This window comes from Pelmatolapia mariae, linkage group LG20 (assembly GCF_036321145.2).
Source record: "Pelmatolapia mariae isolate MD_Pm_ZW linkage group LG20, Pm_UMD_F_2, whole genome shotgun sequence".
NCBI classification, from domain to species: domain Eukaryota; kingdom Metazoa; phylum Chordata; class Actinopteri; order Cichliformes; family Cichlidae; genus Pelmatolapia; species Pelmatolapia mariae.
This window is the reverse complement of record NC_086244.1, coordinates 25,129,141-25,147,415: the sequence shown is the minus strand read 5'-3', so window position 1 is coordinate 25,147,415 and position 18,275 is coordinate 25,129,141. Positions and strand designations below refer to the sequence as shown.

General features: G+C 42.2%; 1 protein-coding gene across 1 annotated transcript in view; it reads left to right on the top strand.

Annotated features, from left to right (window-relative positions):
- The window catches only part of LOC134619358 (leucine-rich repeat-containing G-protein coupled receptor 6), a 38,379-nt gene that overhangs the window by 17,131 nt on the left and 2,973 nt on the right, over positions 1-18,275 (top strand). The window contains exons 3-16 of the mRNA XM_063465148.1: positions 4,790-4,861; positions 6,587-6,658; positions 9,796-10,011; positions 10,151-10,222; positions 12,899-12,967; positions 13,471-13,542; positions 13,678-13,749; positions 14,142-14,210; positions 14,676-14,747; positions 14,993-15,058; positions 15,179-15,250; positions 16,363-16,434; positions 16,960-17,085; positions 18,064-18,218. Of these exons, the coding sequence (XP_063321218.1) occupies positions 4,790-4,861; positions 6,587-6,658; positions 9,796-10,011; positions 10,151-10,222; positions 12,899-12,967; positions 13,471-13,542; positions 13,678-13,749; positions 14,142-14,210; positions 14,676-14,747; positions 14,993-15,058; positions 15,179-15,250; positions 16,363-16,434; positions 16,960-17,085; positions 18,064-18,218 (1,277 nt within the window). The remainder of the gene's footprint in view (positions 1-4,789; positions 4,862-6,586; positions 6,659-9,795; positions 10,012-10,150; positions 10,223-12,898; positions 12,968-13,470; positions 13,543-13,677; positions 13,750-14,141; positions 14,211-14,675; positions 14,748-14,992; positions 15,059-15,178; positions 15,251-16,362; positions 16,435-16,959; positions 17,086-18,063; positions 18,219-18,275) is intronic.

The window sequence follows — 18,275 nt, the reverse complement described above, 5'->3', positions numbered from 1 at the left end:
CTTTAAAAGCCGGAATATTGAATCGACGACTTTGATTTATTGCAGCTTATTGAATTGCTGATCTGAACTTTTGCTGTTATAAAAACGTTACAGGTCAGATATTGCTGTTGGCGTAATAACGAAAACCACGCAGTTCAGGGTGGTGCTGAGCACTGAAGCTGACATTTGCCTGCATCGGGTGGGGGGAAATGGCAGGGGTGGGGGTTGAAGTGGGGCCTTGGACACAGCTCCATCTGTAGTGTTTGTCCAGGAACAACCCTCCCAGTGTTTTACAGGCCCATTGATCTTGCTTCGTCTGCATAACTATCAAGTTCTGACACTTTATGGAGACTTTTTGTTGCTTTGTAATTCTTCCAAGGAGTATGTTCCTTCCCTGAAGCCAATTTTTTTTTTTTTAGCCCTGTTGACCATTTCAGGAGATGTAATGAGACGATCATGACATTTCAAGGGCAGGAAAAACGCTTTTTAAAAATATTAATCTCTGTCTGAAATGGTTTAAAGAGACAAAGCGATAACAGGTTGTGTTACACTTAGAAAGCTCAGAAAAACAAATCAACGCTCTCAACACAAACATGATTGGTTTGAGAGAGACAGCTTTTGATGTGGGTCTAGAGAACTGTTTGGTAGCAGGGAGAGGCAAGGGGCAGGCGTGTTGTGACTGGTAGAGTGATAAATTGTTTGATGTTGGGCTCTGCCTCGCCGCCTGCCCTCCCTTACTCCGTCTCCCTCCCACTGAATTCGTTTTCACAGTCCCCCCCATCTTCACTTCACTTCACTGCAGGCCATTGCAGGCCGTGTAGTCTCTGCCTTTGACATTTTTTCTGCTCTCGCGTCACATTTTTACAAACTAAAACAAATTTGCTGATGGCAAGAGTTTCAACATTTATCCTGTGCTACACTACAGGAAGGTGAGGGTACAGATTATCTCTAAGAAGCATTTGAACACAAATTGTGTCATCCCACCTCTTATCTCTTTGCTCAGTTCTCACCTCTGTAGCTTCAAAGTGAATAACAGCTAATCCCTTTGAACCTAAAATGAGGTGATCAAATTAACTCACAAAGGTAGCTAATCTTACTGGGCTAAACCTTCCTTTGATTCACTGCACCATTAATATTGATAATAAGATGTGAGCATAATCATCCCTCCCTCCAGCCCTTTCCCTGCCTGTAAGTCCTTATTTCTACGTCTCATTCAATTGATCTCAGATCCCTCTTATTAAGCCTTCATTCAGCACTTTGATCAGTGAATTTTCCTCTTAATTTAAACACAAAAACATGCACGCAACTGTCAGTCAGACGAAGCTTGAAGAGAGGCGACTGCGTGTCTGTGGATTAATGAGAGGGCAGCAATGCCCATGCTTGGATATAGACTCCAAAACTGGTTTCTTATCTACCCGCCATATCAAAGACATGCCCTCTTTTTTAAAAGTTCTGCTCTAAAAAAAAAAGAAGCCATTTTCTCATGAAGCGGTAACTTGGAACTACCAGAGGACAGCTTGGAGTGAGACTGCCCTCGAAGATGTTTTTTTCTGAAAACCACATTTAGCAGGGGACAGCGCTCCCAGCCTATCATCATTATCAAAGTCCATCCCTGTTTGTAACTCCTGATCTCATATTTCACTCTGCTTTTGCCTTTAACTTCCTTCATAATCAGCCACTTGCGTCGTGTCTCCTACTCACCTTATCATTATCTGTAGCTGTCTAACACCTCGTAATTATAGAGGTGAACTGACACCACTTCAAGTGGCCTGACAGGTTTAATAATCTGGCTTCCCATCATTGGTGACTTTGCCTCTTTTGGCATACATCTTAATGTGCCCGGAATATGGTGCTAGCTCGTCTTATCTTCTGACACTCTTAATTGGATCCAGTCATATCGGAGCCCTCTGACTCCAGCTATCACATATGAGATATGAAATCCAAATGCAAGAGTAGAGAGGTGGTGAGTGGAGGCCAACGATGCCCTGCTTGTCTTTCTCTTGGCGATAAGATTGTCTGCTGATAGGCCAGGAATATGACATGGGGGAGGGTTAAGAGGTCAAAGCGTTGGCTGGCTTGATGTTCGAGGTGCAGCACCCAGCCAAGACTATCTAATATAGACCAATTCAAACTTTTCCTCTTAGTGTTGCCAGAATGGTTCATGTGTTGCCCACAAACATGCAACCACATTCAAAGGCTGACGCTCCACGTGTCTGCATTTTACTCCCTCAATTTCAGAGGTTAATGGCAGGTTAAGTGGTTGACCTCGATGTCAAGTCAAAGGTCATCTGCTCACATTTCTTTTGACGGGCCAAGGTTGTAAAACATGCGTGTACTAAGCACTTACATAAAACACCCACGCACAATTCGCCCTCTCGCTGATAAGACCTGTTTATCTCCTCTGTCTCCCCTTTCATCATCAACTCCTATCACCTACCCTGGTCCTGCTACCACTATGACTATCACTACCTGAGATAGTGTGCCAAAATATGATGCTGTCTTTGTTCCCGAGGTCTTTAATCTGTCGTCTTGTTTATTATTTTGAGGCAATAGAACGAGATGATACATAGAATAATCAGCAGTGGATGTGCTTCAGCGAATCCCTCCCTGATCGGCCCAAATAGGAGGGTGGTCTCACCTCTGTTACCAGCAACACCCTTCTCCACTGTACCGGCTACACTGGCTTCTGTTATGTTACCTATGAATCATTTTACAGTTGAGGTGGAATTTTTATCTGTGGAGCACAGAGGCCAAGAGCAATTGTAACAATCCTCAAATCAAATTAAAAGAAAGAAAGAAAAAAGAAGAAACAGTTGGAGCCATGGTTTGACATGAGCAAGGCGCCTTTCATTAGAAGGAGATTGATGTGGAACGACTAGGAGGCAAAGTGTGGAACATTCACTCAAACGTACGATCATTTACACACACATAAATACACACTCTGATTTAATGGAAACAGTTGGTCAGTGGCAATTGCCGATGTTCTGCTGATGTCTATCAGGAACGTCTGAGCATTTCTTTCCCTTTTCAGTATCCATCCTCACCATCGACGTAATTATTCATTTGATAAATGACGTCGGCAAGGAAAACACGATTCTGCTTTATTGCTGTGTTGGCTACAGTTGGGCTGCAAATAGAGAATGGCTGCACAGGCAGTGGGACGTGCACAAAATACCACTGCCCTAACTACAGTGTTTGTTTTCTAAAATGTTGAATTACTGGCATCCGTCATCGTCCACATTGAAAAATCACTTATTTCTCTTGCTGCTACATCAAAGCCTTTTAATGCATACATATATAAATAAGTATATTATATATTAAAGACTAGCTAAAACAAAGCACTGAAGGCTTTTTTTTATTTCAGAAACTTAGATGTATCTCTGGAAATCGACCTAAAAATATCCCTGTTGACCAGATTGTGGAACTGCAGAAACTCAGAATGGTATTTATTGTCCCTGGAGACACATTAAAATTCAATCAAGGGGAAACTGAACCAGTTTTTCTTGAAATTACGGATAAATATTGGGAGTGTCATTGAGTTGAATGCTCAGAAAAATAACTGTCTGTCATACGTCTGTCATTTTTGGGAAATCTATATTGAGATTTCATGTGGCACTGTTTATGTCTGCGTGAATAAGTTTTGACTGTGGTTTGACTAAATGGCACCACAATAGCTTGGACAGTGATCAGCTCGCTTTGTGTTCTAGCGAGCTGATGTGTGTGTTTCTGTTGATAAATACGAGATCTGTAAAAGTTATAAACTGAGCCGAGTGTGAGATTTGGCAGGCATGGGTGGAGCTGTGTGGTTTGCCACTGCACAGTAATACAACAGAGACATGTTGACATGAGTGTCAGATGTCAGAGGGAGTTTGACGGTAGCCCTCGACCATTTACCATCTGGATGCTAGTGGCTTGGAAAGGCAGACAGCACACTCTATCAATAATTTAGTATCCTGGCACTGTTGGTACAGCTTTTCCAGAAGCAGGCTGCTTAGCATTAAGCTGAAATGTCAGGCAAACATCACCTGTAGAGCAATTGTGTGAGGTGGAGGAGGGCTCCAATGAGTAACTTATAACTTCTTGTGTGTGTGTTTAATAAAAGTGGGTGGTCTTGAGTTGTGAAGACCAAATCTGTGTTTAAACTGCGCTTCCAGCTTGTGACCTTGAGAGTTATTCTGCTGGACTGAATGTTATTTATTTGGACATCTTATACACACACTCACAAATGACCATTAGGTGCTGTGTTTGATAAACAAACTGATTGGATTGCTTGTGTGAATGCGTGTGGTTTCTCTCCCCCGCTGTCCTCAAGGCCCCTTTAGAATAGGCCCGATTTACCCTCAAGGACATGGAAATTAGCGCACGCAATGTCTCGCTGCACACATGTGTTTGTGCGCACACATATAGTATACACCTTACTATACAAACACGCACATAAACACACTCACATCCACACATATACTTATGCGGTGCACTTGTTGACCCAGTCTCATTCAATTCAGTCTTTACTCACTCATCGGAGCTCCCAGGATTGGTTAAGGTTTCAGGGTGTGCCTCGGGCCAATAGCAACCACACTGAAGGGAATAGAAAATTCTTATTTGCATACTGCCCCAACAATAACCCCAAAGCAGTCTGGGATGAAGTCACATCACAGCCTAATCCAAAAAGTATCGAATAAAGTACGTAAATGAACATAAAAAAAGCTCTTCTCTGGAGACTTGTAACTTTTTTTGTGTCTATGATTGTATTGCAATTTTTCACTTTTAGAATTTTGCTTGCTGCTTTTTAAAATCCTTGTTTCTCTTTTAGGCGTATCTCAGGGAATCAGCTGAGGTATATTTCAGGCCTCGCCTTCCAAGGTCTACACAACCTCAAAGTTCTGTAAGTAACTTCCTCCACCCTCTCACCTATACCACAGCCCTGGTTTAATCCCCATCCCTAAACCGCCACTGTGGGTTTATCCCACTCTATCCTTTGAAAGGGAACTTGCCCTACCTTGAATGAAACACACAAGCCATGCATCATTAACTGCAGTTAAATTTTATGAGATTGGGGAGACATGCACTGCTTGCAGCACCTTTATTTCTAAACAAGCGCTGTTTCACTTGCGAGGACACACACACACACACACACACACACACCCTTACAGGTGTATTGCAGGGACCTCCCAGTCACACCACCCACTGAGATTACAGAAAGTGACAAAAAATTTACCAAGAACTCCATTCAAAGCTGTTCTCTTAACACCACATTTCTCAAACTGTGTTCATTGCCTTATGATCCATGGCCACCAACTGTTAGAGCTGCTGTGAAGTATTAAATCATAAAAAAAAAGTGCAAAGCAGCCACAAAACTCAGAGTACCTTTTGACTTGTGAGCGCAGGATCTAATGAGTTGCAGCCATATTTCTAGTTAGCGCAGGACAAGGATTTTAAGGAGATTTTCATGAGCATTGGCAACCCCCTCAACTCTTTTTGGACCTTGGCTGAGAAAAGTTAGAGAGGCAATTCCACAGAATATAAACTTAGCTAGCAAACTTGTGGTTTGTAATTTGAGGGAATCTAGAGAATTACCAGGCACACCAGTTGATCTTCTTTCACCTTGTGCTGTGAAACTCACTGAAACAGAACGAGCCAACCGCAATGAACGATAGTGGGAAATACACTATGTCATATACACTCGACACTACAACGCAAAAGGAAAACTTTGGAGGATCTCTTTGACCTCACGGTAACTGAACTATCCATTTAATTTCTTAACATAACGGTGAAGGTCTCCCTGTGTTAGACATGAAAATACTGCTGACCTTGTCTAGGTTAACCACAAGATCCCTGCTGACTCTCACAGGCACACCACACTCGCAGAGGTTGAACAGGAATTCTCCCCATTGGGAAATTCTTTGAAACAGGAAAATATATTAAAAAAACCCAGAAAAGTTATATAAATAAATGTGAAAAACTATGCTATTACATGCGCTATGTTCCATCCTTCATTTACAGCTAAATAAATAAACACATGCGCAAGGAAATGTTTTAATTATACTCGGCACTAGTGGCATCAAATTTATGTCATACTCGCGGGGGAGGAAAAAAAAGAAGCATTTGTCAACAGTGGAAATACGATATAAGATTACTATCACACAAGACACGGAGCATTCACAGAGACAGACTACCGTGGCACATTGACCTCCTGGTGTCTATGTGACACACCGGAGGCTTTATGAGCCTGTTTAAGTAGACTTGTCACAATAAAACTGAAGAAATAGTGTGCGATAGATAGAAAAAGCAAGGGAGGGTGAGTAAAGAGAGAGGTCTATTGTTTGCTTTCCACTTCCTCCCCATTTTTGCTCCAATCTTTTGAGAATGACATCAGCAGCCCACCCAGGGAGGTTCTCTTTCTCTTTTGCTCTACCCTTCATTCTCTGCTTCTCTTCAAGCTTTCACTGGCCCTTTCCTTCTTGTGTCAGATTTCCCTCACTATGAAATTTTATGTCCTGCCCATTGCACTCTCACTCTCGCTCACTCATGTGCACACACATCCAGTACAAAAACGTCATCAAGTATAGACATGATGCATATAGCTGTGTAATATGTGTGTGCCTTGTAGGATGCTACAGAACAACCAGCTGGAGAGACTTCCTGATGATGCTCCTTGGGACCTACCCAACCTCCTGTCCTTGTGAGTCTCCGTCTTATACATATACACATTGCACTCATCTACTCATCCAGCAGTGAATGAAACATCCCCTGGCCACCTACGCATTTCACTAATAACCACAATGCAGGTATAGGAGCACTGCTGACAAATGACAGACCATATCCAAATGGTGGCTGCAATAGTTGTGCGCTCAGTGCTGCTGTACTGCCTAATGGAAGAAGTCACAGCCTGATTGTGTCAGTGCAGTCCATGGTAGCATCTGGAAGCCATGAGGGAAACAGCAGACACTGCAGGCCAGCGAGAGCATCTCCAATGAGCTGTGAAACAACCCCATTTTCCATCAGTTCCCCCTCTCTTCCTCCTCTACTCCTACTCCCCTGTTCTTCTCCCACCACCCACACCGCTATCCCCCTGGCTAATGAGAGTGTTTGGTGGCCTAATTGTCTAATCTGCGGGGTCAGTGTATGTGTGTGTCAGTGTGCATGCGTGTGTGTGCATGTGTGGACCACCTCATCTGCAATTCCTCACTGGTACCCCACTCTTCGAACATTGTCCTCCACATGTACTCCACGTCTCCACTTTCCAAATGATTAATTCCTTGCAAATATCCATAAAGCCTTTTCCTTCATCGCAAAGACACACACACACACATACACAAGTACACACACCAAAATTGCTGGGGTTGTAACACAGGAGGGGCGTGCATGTCTAACTCCTCTACCACCTACAACGTTTCCCCTGTCTGGTATTAAGCAGGCCTGCACCCCTTCAGTACAGTCACACACACACACACACACACACACACACACACACACACACACACACACACACACACACACACACACACACACACACACACACACACACACTTTGTTCTGGCAGACACATCAGTGCAGACTGCTCTTGTCTGAATTAACAAATTGCTGTCATGATGATGTCTGTGTGTCTTTAGGTCTATTTGTCTGCATGCGTACGAGCACAAGTGTGTGGTCTTCACAGATTTTTTTCTTTTAGCAGATAGAAATTGTCACAAGTAATGAAAAACACACATGCACACACACTCATGCACGCACACACACAGAGTACACAAACAGAGCCAGTGTATAGAGACGCACCTTGTCATTACAGTAATGATAAGCTGAGCACAGAAAGATTACTGGAAAGGCTTTGGAGAGTGAAGCTTGTCGGCGCCTCTCACTGACATAAAACACACCAGGTAAAAAGAAAGAGTCACATGGATTTTAAATTGGTATGAATGTATTAAAAGAGGCTTTCATCCAAAATAAATCATGACTTAATCTTAAACAGCAATTCTGTTCTCAGCAGCGAGATTGATTCAAGAAATTTGCCTCGCCACTTGGAACAGGATAATTACAGCACACAGTGTGAGTGCTGTTGCTTAATTCGGTGCCATCATAAGCAGACAGATGTGTTTTGGGTCCTTACCAAAGGGTTAAGTAGTGTAGCCTTATCAACACTCATGAGTTTCACAGGCAGATTTAAATCAGTGTAACCAGGTTTAGGGAAAATGGACTACATGGCAGTAAAACAGCCCCCCCCCCCCCCCCCCCCCACCCCACCCCCTCCACCAAAAATCCTGGTTGTGTAAAATTTTGGCCATCTGGAGAATTGAACAAACAGAAGCAGTACCCCAGAGCTCCAGGATCATTTAAAGGATTTTTCTCTTTCTGTCTCTGCTTTTTACTCTGGTAATCATACGTCAGACTTTGATGTGATGGACAGGAAATGTCTGCTTTATTAGCTTTTGTGGAACATTCCTGGTTCTGTCTGGACCTTCACCAGACCTGGCAGGTCCACTCGAAAAGGAGGAATTATTATTTTACCCTGGAGAACAACCCAGAGAAAGCAGAAAGGCCTTCTGTAGCTTTCATCCTGTGATTTGGGTCAGGGACAAACAATGTCCACAGTTGCAGGATACGGGGTGCACAAGGGCAACTGTTTAGCGCTGCAAAAAGAAAAAAAAGAAACATGCGCTGAAAACACATTCAAAAGTATTTACATATATGGTGGTAGGTGCCTCTGTGTGTGTGAGCATCTGCCAGTGTATACAGTTGCTCTCCTGATGGAAAATTCCCCCAGGCAGACAAGTCCAGAGTTCAGAGTTCAAGTTCAGATTTCACTTTGAAGATGCTTTTTGTTTGGTAAAACCTCCGAGGGGGCGAGGAGAACTGGAGCGCAGGAATCAAAGAACCTCGGCAGAAGATTGATAAGGAGGGGATGTTTGAAAGATGAACAAGAATTAAGGACTGAGATGCAAAAGGGATTCAAAGCAGCTGGGGAGTGCGTCAATAAAGATATAAGAAACAAAATGTGAGTGCGAGAGAGGCCGGAGGGAGGGAAAGGGAAATGAATGAATGAGTGAGTGTGAAGGGCCAAAGAAAGAAGAATAGCAGGAGGAAGTGGTCTCTCTTGTCAACTCCGCCCTGAGGGGATCATTCATCATGATCGGCAGTGTGTGTGCGTGTGTGTGTGCGTGTAAATGTACACGGACGGCGTGTCCACACTCATGGCCTGTGGGTTCAGAGCACAGAGCGGAGAAGGGAACAAAGGTTTGTTAGAGGTTTTTTTTTTTTATAGTTGAAAAGATGAAAGTGCACATGTGGCAGTGTGTGTGTGTCTGTGTGTGTGTTTGCTGTCATAACTTCATTGGCTGTAAGAAGTCGCATTTGCCTTTGGTGGAAATTTCAGAGACTGCAACAGCTAGACTAAACTGGGAAAAAATAAAGAAGCTGAAAATGCTTCCTTCTGTCTTCTACCTTTTCCAGACACTCAGGGAGTGTCACAACAAAAAGAGCACAAATATAAAAGACTCACCACAATCATTTCCACATTTTTGCAACTGTCATTTTCTCATCTTACATTTCACACATGTCTGTGCTGGTGAAGCTTCACGTGGCTTATTTAGCATGGGAATAAATCATAATGAGAAACTTCTAAGAAGCTGCAGTAAAGATGAAAGAAGCAGAATAAAGGACGTGTAATTCTCATAATAACCTTCCTGTAAGCCAAACCGTTTCAGTGCCATGACACACAACCACTAATGCGCACAGAAGCACAGATATGCATCCACATGAGCAAAAATACTGTACTCAGACTTGATGATTATCTCGTTAAGCTCAGTTCCTCTCACCCTGCAGGCGTCTCGACGCGAACCTGTTGTCTGTGGTTCCGGCTGAGGCTTTTAGAGGTGTCCGCTCCCTTAGACACCTGTGGCTAGATGACAACTCCCTAACGGAGATCCCAGTGATGGCCCTTGACTCTCTGCCCTCTCTGCAGGCCATGACGCTGGCGCTCAACCAAATCACACACATCCCAGATTACGCATTTACCAACCTCTCTGCCCTTGTGGTACTGTAAGTTGCATTTCACTGTGCGTTATTTGTCCTCCGCTGAGCTGAAAGGAATGTTTCGACATACTGTGGAATTGTTTTTGTTTTTTTTCATGAAATTAATTTCAATTTTTTTTGAAAAATGTCTGTGTCGTTTTTCCAGGCATCTCCATAACAACCACATCAGGAGCATGGGCTCGAGATGTTTTGAAGGTTTAAACAGTCTGGAGACACTGTGAGTATCCAATTCATGCATTCGCACTGAAACACACAGCCGTGCTCACACACACACTGTTGGACAGTATTAAAAATAACAAAGGACGTTTTAACAGTCTGACACGCACGCACGCATGCACGCACACTGAAGGGAATGCATTTCTTTGGCCTAAATGAGCACCTCCTTGTTTCCAAAATCACCACTGCAGGCTTTTTGATTACAAAGCATCAGCAAGTATCAACATTCATTTGCTATAGTAGTGTTTACAGCAATCACATTGCCTTAGTATAACCCAAGATATTTGAAAAACTCCCTAAATATAACCTGAAGGAGGTAACACAACCAAAAGACTCACATTATGTGCCTCACTAAAGCCTTGATTGTTGTGTGTGAGTGTGTAGGTGTGCTTGTATGTGTGTAAAGCTGGTTGGTGTTACTTGGAACACCTGAAAAAAATTGTGTTTTTACAAATCATATGAAACAAGTGCGCCAAAGAATAATGAAGTGTAGTGCTAAATTGTAAAGTCATAATAATGATTAATGTCCCGGTAATTTCATGAAGTGCCTGAACGTTTCTCAAAACCACAACCAACAAATGAGTGACAAGAATGTGAAGATAAAAAAGTCCTCTTTGATTATTTTAAAGCATCATCAGCGGTGTTTTGAATGAGCAGTTGCTAGCCAGAGTTAAGGTCAAGTAAAGACTACAGGAGAGAGTTTTCGCGAGTACGTGCCGTCGCCTCAATTACTACCTCCTAACCACACACCAATATGGAAACCGCAGAAAACTGACACAGCTTCATGAAAGAGGTGGGGAGAGAAAAGAAATAGTGTCTCCTGCAAAATTCATGGTGGTCTGATGAAAACACTTTGTCTGGCATGCTGCTTAACAACCTGTTGAAGTGTTAAAAAAAAAAAAAAAAAAAAAGCAAAAGCACGGCTTTCTTTTTTTTATGAGTGTCTGGGCACATGCATGTGTGTGCACATAAGTGAGTACTGTCTGCCTGTGCAATAATACAGCTTTACGCTCAACTTGAAAGTCATTATCAGTTCTGGGAAATGTGAGGAAACACGGCGTAAGGCGGAGGAGGAATGGTTAAGGGGATGAAGGGAAACTGGAGATTGTGAAAAAGAGGGATGGAGCTCTCTGGACCAGAATAGTGCGTGTTAAAGTGTTTGGACTGTCAGTGGTGGGGGAGAGATAGATGACTCAGCGGGATAAGATGACAGGTGTCATTGACGTGGGGATTGCACTGGTATGATGGGTTAATCTCTCACAGCGGCATTGCTTATGAGAAATACGAGAGACCATCTGTATCGCCGCCACCCTCCCCAACCCCTAGTATGTATTATAAAATCATTACTACGAGGAGCCGTCCAGAGGCCTGCTGGAAAATGCAACAGCATATGCAAACAAGACAGAACAGACACCGGCAGACTAACATTTCACAACATTCGCTGGAAATACATACATATATCTCTCAAAGTTCTTCATCAAAGGTATTTGGCTACTTGAACAGAATAAAAACAAATCCAGTTGAATAGGACTTTAGGATATCCTTTGATCTTGATGGCTGGAAATCTTCAAAGGAGGCTCTTAAGTGCACACATGCCCTGGCATACATTTTAATACACCAAAGTACATACTCGTATACATGCAGTCACATGTACACTACATTTTTCCCATGCACAGAAGGGCTCTAATGTGCATACTTGTGTAAAGAATGGAAATACAGTCTAGGAACTGTGTCAAGCGCAACTATGTTTATCTTATTGAGTGTGAAAAGCTGATTAGACAAAACCCTGAATAATTAAGACAGAGCGGTAAAAGGTCAAGGGTCACACCCAAATCTAAAACTACACTTCGCCAATGTTTGATACACTAATAGTCTGATATGCATCAAAGTGAAGCACAGTTTTAAAGAATATAAAAATGCTTTGGGTAATTTAGGGATCTACTTCATCGCATAGTTAGGCCTTTACTCTACTCTCAATCTGACACATGCCGTGGAGATGGTGGAGAACCAAGATAAGGTCTGCAAACTTTTTTGTGAGATCGATTGCTGGAATGTTAGATAATGGCCACATCTTTTCTCCATCTCACCAACACATTTTTCATACAGGTACATCTTAGAATTAACGATAGAATTGGTTGAATTTTTTTACTCCCTAAGAAAGAGGTAATGGCACTCAATTCAGTTCAGTTTTATCTACATAGTGCCAACTCACAATGAGAGTCACCTCAAGGTGCTTTATACTGTAGAAAAAAGAAAACCCCAACAATCTGACAACCCGTATGAGCAAACACTTGGTGACAGCAGGAAGGAAAAACTCCTTTTTAACAGGAAATACCACGCTCAGGGAGGGGCAGTCTTCTTCCAAGAGTAGTTGGGGGTGAGAGGAAAGAGAAGAAAGCAGCGAGAAACAGAGTTTAGAGAGGAATGAAGAAGAAACAGTGTGTTACGTGAAGCCCTGCCCACCACCAGTCTAAGGCTACTACATAACTAAAGGATAGTTCAGGGCACTGGCCCTAAAATCTTCTATCAGCGACACACACATACACTCAGACAAAATTTCTCACACACATAAACATATAAGACCACATACAGTATGGATGGTTTCCATCATGACTGGGACTACATGTGTTAACATGCTGTTTTATAATGACTGTTTATCTTACTGGTTCTCTCACAGGGATTTAAACTACAATGATCTGCAGGAGTTCCCTGTGGCCATCAGGACACTGAGCAAACTTCAGGAACTGTGAGTACACACACACAGACACACACGCAAACACGAAAAACACACCTGCCCGACATGACTATCATGGTTGCGTTATCCCGAGTAATCCCGTTAAGTGATTTTAATGTGGCACTCGGATACAATCTCTCTCACCCCAAGCAGGTGCTGGCTACACACCCACGCAGCCGCTTGCTGCACGTACACACAGGCGCACATGCACACACACAAGCCATGTTTTCCCTCCGCTTCAGCAGATGTTCTGCAGCGCGCCTATGTGTCACAGATACAGCGTATGTGTGCGTGTTTACATCTCATGTATCCAAAAATGCTTTTCAGCTGTGCAATGGCAGGTGCAAGATGAGAACATATGACTTACTTCTCAATCGCAAACACACTCTGTCCCTCATCCAAACACAAACATACACACAGAGACACCAAAATAAATAATAATAATGATTATTAAAATAATCAGAAACATATTTACATAGAACTTGACTAACATTGTCTTTTTTTTATATTTGCAGGGGCTTCCATAACAACAATATCAAAGCCATCCCTGAGAGGGCCTTTGTGGGAAACCCTCAGCTCCAAACCATGTGAGCTTTAATGCTGCTATCTGCACATATTAGACAGAATGACAACTGAAATTTCATCACCATCATGCCATTTACAAAAACAAATTATTCTCCGGGGCTTGACGTGATTGTCTTTTTCCTCTCTTTTTGTTGCAGTCATTTCTATGAAAACCCCATCCAGTTTGTGGGAAAATCCGCTTTCCAGTTCTTACCTAAGCTGCACACACTGTAAGTATGCGGTCAGTAGGAACCATTCCAGTGAGTTAGCCCAAACACTGTGTAAATCATCTTCTGTCCTTTGCAGTGAGGGTTGAGTGGACATGTGTAATGGCCTACTGAATGATGTTGTGTTAGCGTATTGCTGTGCTGTGTGCTGATGTGGTAAGAGAGAGTGTGTTGTAAGAACATGTTGAATGGTGTGACTTATGATGTCTAGTGAGACAGCCAAAGCAGCCTGTGTTGATGTTGGAGAAAAAGTTTGATGGATGAAATGAGCTGTTAGACAAGGTCTGTGTACATGCGCGAGTGTGTGTGTGTGTCTGTGAGTGAAAAGAAAGGGGGAGTGAGAGAAACAAAGAAAAAGACAGTCGTCTGACACTTTTTTCCTTGTTTGACTGTAGCTCCCTTAACGGGGCAACCCAGATTCGAGAGTTTCCTGATCTGAAAGGAACCACCAGCCTGGAAATTTTGTGAGTCTTTGTACCCTTTGCACCTACCCGTCCCTCCCACCCACACAGACACACACAAACACTCACCACTACCACCACAAACCCACGATATATAATTTCACTGAGTGAGCCTTTAAAATGTACAGTAAAAAAAAAAAAAATGTTAAAACACGTTGATGTTCAGGACAAAATTACAAATCAGAATCCACATACAAGAGAGACAAAGAGCCAAGAAAGATAAGACCGGGCAGGAAAGAAACTGAAGGAAATAGATGGAAATGTGTGTGTTTAGACTTTAGGGGAAGCAGGGAATGAAGAGGAGAGTCAGGGAAGAGTAGGCAGTTATGTCAGCCATTGACAGGTTTGGCGAACCTACACAGCTGCCTGTCTCACCAAGTTACACTCGCTGGACTGGAGGATCCTTTCGCTTGCTTGCACTTCAACAATGATCAGAAGATCCTCTTCTTTTTTTTTCTTCCCCTATAGAACGCTGACTCGGGCTGGTCTCTCAGCTCTCCCTCTGGATCTGTGTGAGCAGCTGCCTCGCCTCAGAGTGCTGTGAGTAGATACACACCAAGGGGAGAAAAGTTAGAGGTACAAAATCTGATACACACAACTCAATTGCGGAGACTTGTACCCCCCCCCAAAAAAGCATGAACTTGCACAATCACATCTCTGTGAAATCCAATCAATACAGAAAATTATTGTCCTGCCGTGTTGCCTTCCTCACAGAGCTGACCATAATTTCCCACACCATAAATCCACAGCTGGTCACTGTGTATTGTGTTTGTGTACTGTTGCAGGGAGCTTTCTTACAACCAGATAGAGGATCTGCCCAGCTTTTACCACTGCTCTGCACTGCAAGAGATGTGAGTTTTTCGACCCCCTAGACAGTCACACACTTACTGTATCAAAGGCAGCAGTTTTCTCAGTTTACCTCTGCACATAGTGCTTTGGTTACATATAATCCTATATCATTTTCCTAACAGAGGGTTGCAGCATAATCAAATCAGAAGGATCGAGTCAAGCACCTTCCAGCAGCTCACCTCTCTAAGAGCACTGTGAGTCAACCTTTACTTTGTTTTAGTCACAAGTTGCACGCGATATATTTAGAAATTTGTGGTTTTTATAAATAGCCATCACCTTCAGGTAAGGATAGTGAACTGAAAAATATGCAGACTGGTGAAAAATCAAAGGAGAGAAAAACAAAAAATGATGCAACAAAACATAGTCCCTCATTATGCTCATGATGATGGTGCTCAGGAGCACTATCTAAAGGGCCCACGTCAGTCCAAAATCTCTTATTTTGTTTGAGATATGGTTACCATGAACATGATACATATCATTTTCATAATACTCTAACTGCTCAGTGACCTTTTGTACCCAAGAGACATGGGCATTAGTAAAGATTACAACCTTCAAGATAGAATGATTTCATCACATATCTCCCAGGACAACTGTGTTAATGTCCTGTGCCCATTCCCAAAACACGTGGACCCAAACAGAAACACCATATTTTAGAGACATGGTTGTATCCTGAACTGAAATCTTTGGGTGAATTCTGCAACAGCAAAGATTGTTGTAGACGTATAACTTCCGGCTGGCAAAGTCAGCAAAACATATATATAAATTATATACATAGTACCAGAAAAATTTCCCTCAGGCATTTCTATATATCTGCTGAGATGCAAGACTTGCTTCTAGGACTCCAAAACCATCCCAGTAAATGCCCTGAATACTGCAACAGAGTTACCAGATGTCCTCGCTATGAGTGTTGCAGTTTTAGGTTGTTCTTTTAATTTGTCACCCATCTGTATATGTTATTAATAACCAGATAGCAGGAGATGACAAAACAATGAAAACAAAACTAAATTTGATGTACCATTGAGGTTTTTTCTTGTGAAATAACACATAGTTTGAACTTTGTTTCTCTAATCATGTTTAACTGAAACAATATGTAGAAGTCAAATCATCTGTGCTATAATGAGGTTTCACAACATGACCCAAGGACTCTGATGCCAAAACGAAGGAAATCATTGGTTGTTGGATTAAACAAGACTGTAGAATTATGACCTATTACTGACATCTAGTGGTGATACACAGCATTGCCAAGTGTGCGCAGTCATTCCAGGCACTTTCACATCATTTTGATTCTTTTTGTTGCTGTTGTCAGTGATCTGAGCTGGAATATGATCGAGAGTATCCACCCAGATGCCTTTGCTTCGCTTCACTCCTTGGTTAAACTGTGAGTAAACTCACTAAGACTCCTCTACCTTTCATCTTGTTCTCCCCTCTTTCTGAGAAAAGCATAAAGAATATATGCATCTCAATTAAACCTGGGCAGTTTATCAGAGTGTTGCACTTACACAAACACTCCATACTTGGCTGCGTGCTCCACCGAAAACCTGTGGACTTTTGGCAGAGTTTGCAGCGAACATTAAAATCCATTTATTGTTTGAAAAAAAAAAATCTCTGCATGGCAAGAAGCCTCAGCTCAAGTCATGCCAATATAAAATTACTTCATTGTGTGAAGACTGGTTGAAGTTTGCCTGGCTAAACAAGCAGATAATACATTTGACAGAAAGTATTATCTGGAGTCAATCTGATAGAGAGTCCTGTCTACACAGTTTAATGAATCTATGAGACAAGGACATTTTATCAAGGACATCCCACAGCTTTATCTGAAATAAAAACACATTTTACAAACATTAACTTGGCTTGATTTGACATGCACATTACTTATTTCACTGTCCTTCTATTTTTCTCCTAGGGACCTGACTGAAAACCGTCTGAGCTCAATACCTGTTGTAGGTTTGAGCGGTCTGACCCATCTCAAGCTGAGGGGGAACACAGAATTATATGAGGCCTTCAATCCTGATAACTTTCCCCATATGAGGTAAATACTCTATCCAGAATCATTGAGTGCTTTCTTTAACTGTGTGATCTTCACATGAAACTTGTATTTTGCTTTGTCCCAAAAAAAAAGAAAAAAAAAAAGATCGCATCCCAGGTGTGTATCCTGTGGCTGTGAGGAAAACGCATCCCTTCCCAACCCTTAAATTATCCTTCCTCTCGCAATTTTCTATTAATATCGTGAATTTACCGAAAGCTGCCAACTCTGACAATTGACTAATTACAGTGTATCCCTGCAAGCCATTCCTGAGCCGAACTTAAACAATGATGGAGTATTTGTTAGCAGCAAGTTAAATCTTGTTACAAAGATCCCTGAAGGCCTGGAAAGGTGCGATGAAGTAAAAAATGAAGAGGAACTTTTAAAGAGATTGGAGATGGCAGCAGATCAAAGCTCTGTGTTAGTATCACTGTAGAACATTGCCCAAAACAGAACTTCTGGCAGACAAACATTTTAAAAGCACTACAGGTAAAATAAATGTTTTTTTTGCAGACATCTACACCAAAGTCAGCAGATCTGGACATCAGCAAAATAAATAAATAAACGCTTCACCTAAGATGAACTGTTATCATTATTCAAAATTCAGTTATGCTTTCATACACTGAAGCTTTTTTTTTGGTCTATTGTTACCATCCCCTCTGTTTATAAAGGCTACGTGTGTCCAGTATAACACAAACACCCGGTCACTATAGAATATATACCTTTAATACCACCATCTACAGTCAAACTGATTACACATCAATCAAAATGTGGTTTAATGTAAATACAAGCAACCTAACAGCAACAGGAACAAAAGCACTTGAAGCTGCTGGGAAACAGTTTTAAATTGTGCCTAAAAGAAACGTAGATAAAGCTCACGTTGAAAGAAACATCAGCCAGGACTTGCAGTTTTGTTGCCACCTTATTATGCTCCTGTTTTTCTTCTGTTTTATTTTCAACACTACTCTCATCTGATTGGTACAGGGTGATAGAGATGCCTTATGCCTACCAATGCTGTGTGTACGGCTCCTGTGATAGCTACAAGCCAGCCGGTCAGTGGGACTCAGAACAGAGCAGCACCAGTGAAGACCTGCATAAGAGGACTGTAGCCATGTACCCCATCCACACCGACACTCACTGTAAGACAACACATGCTTACGGTATCTGTGAAAACATACACACAGTATGTCAAAAGA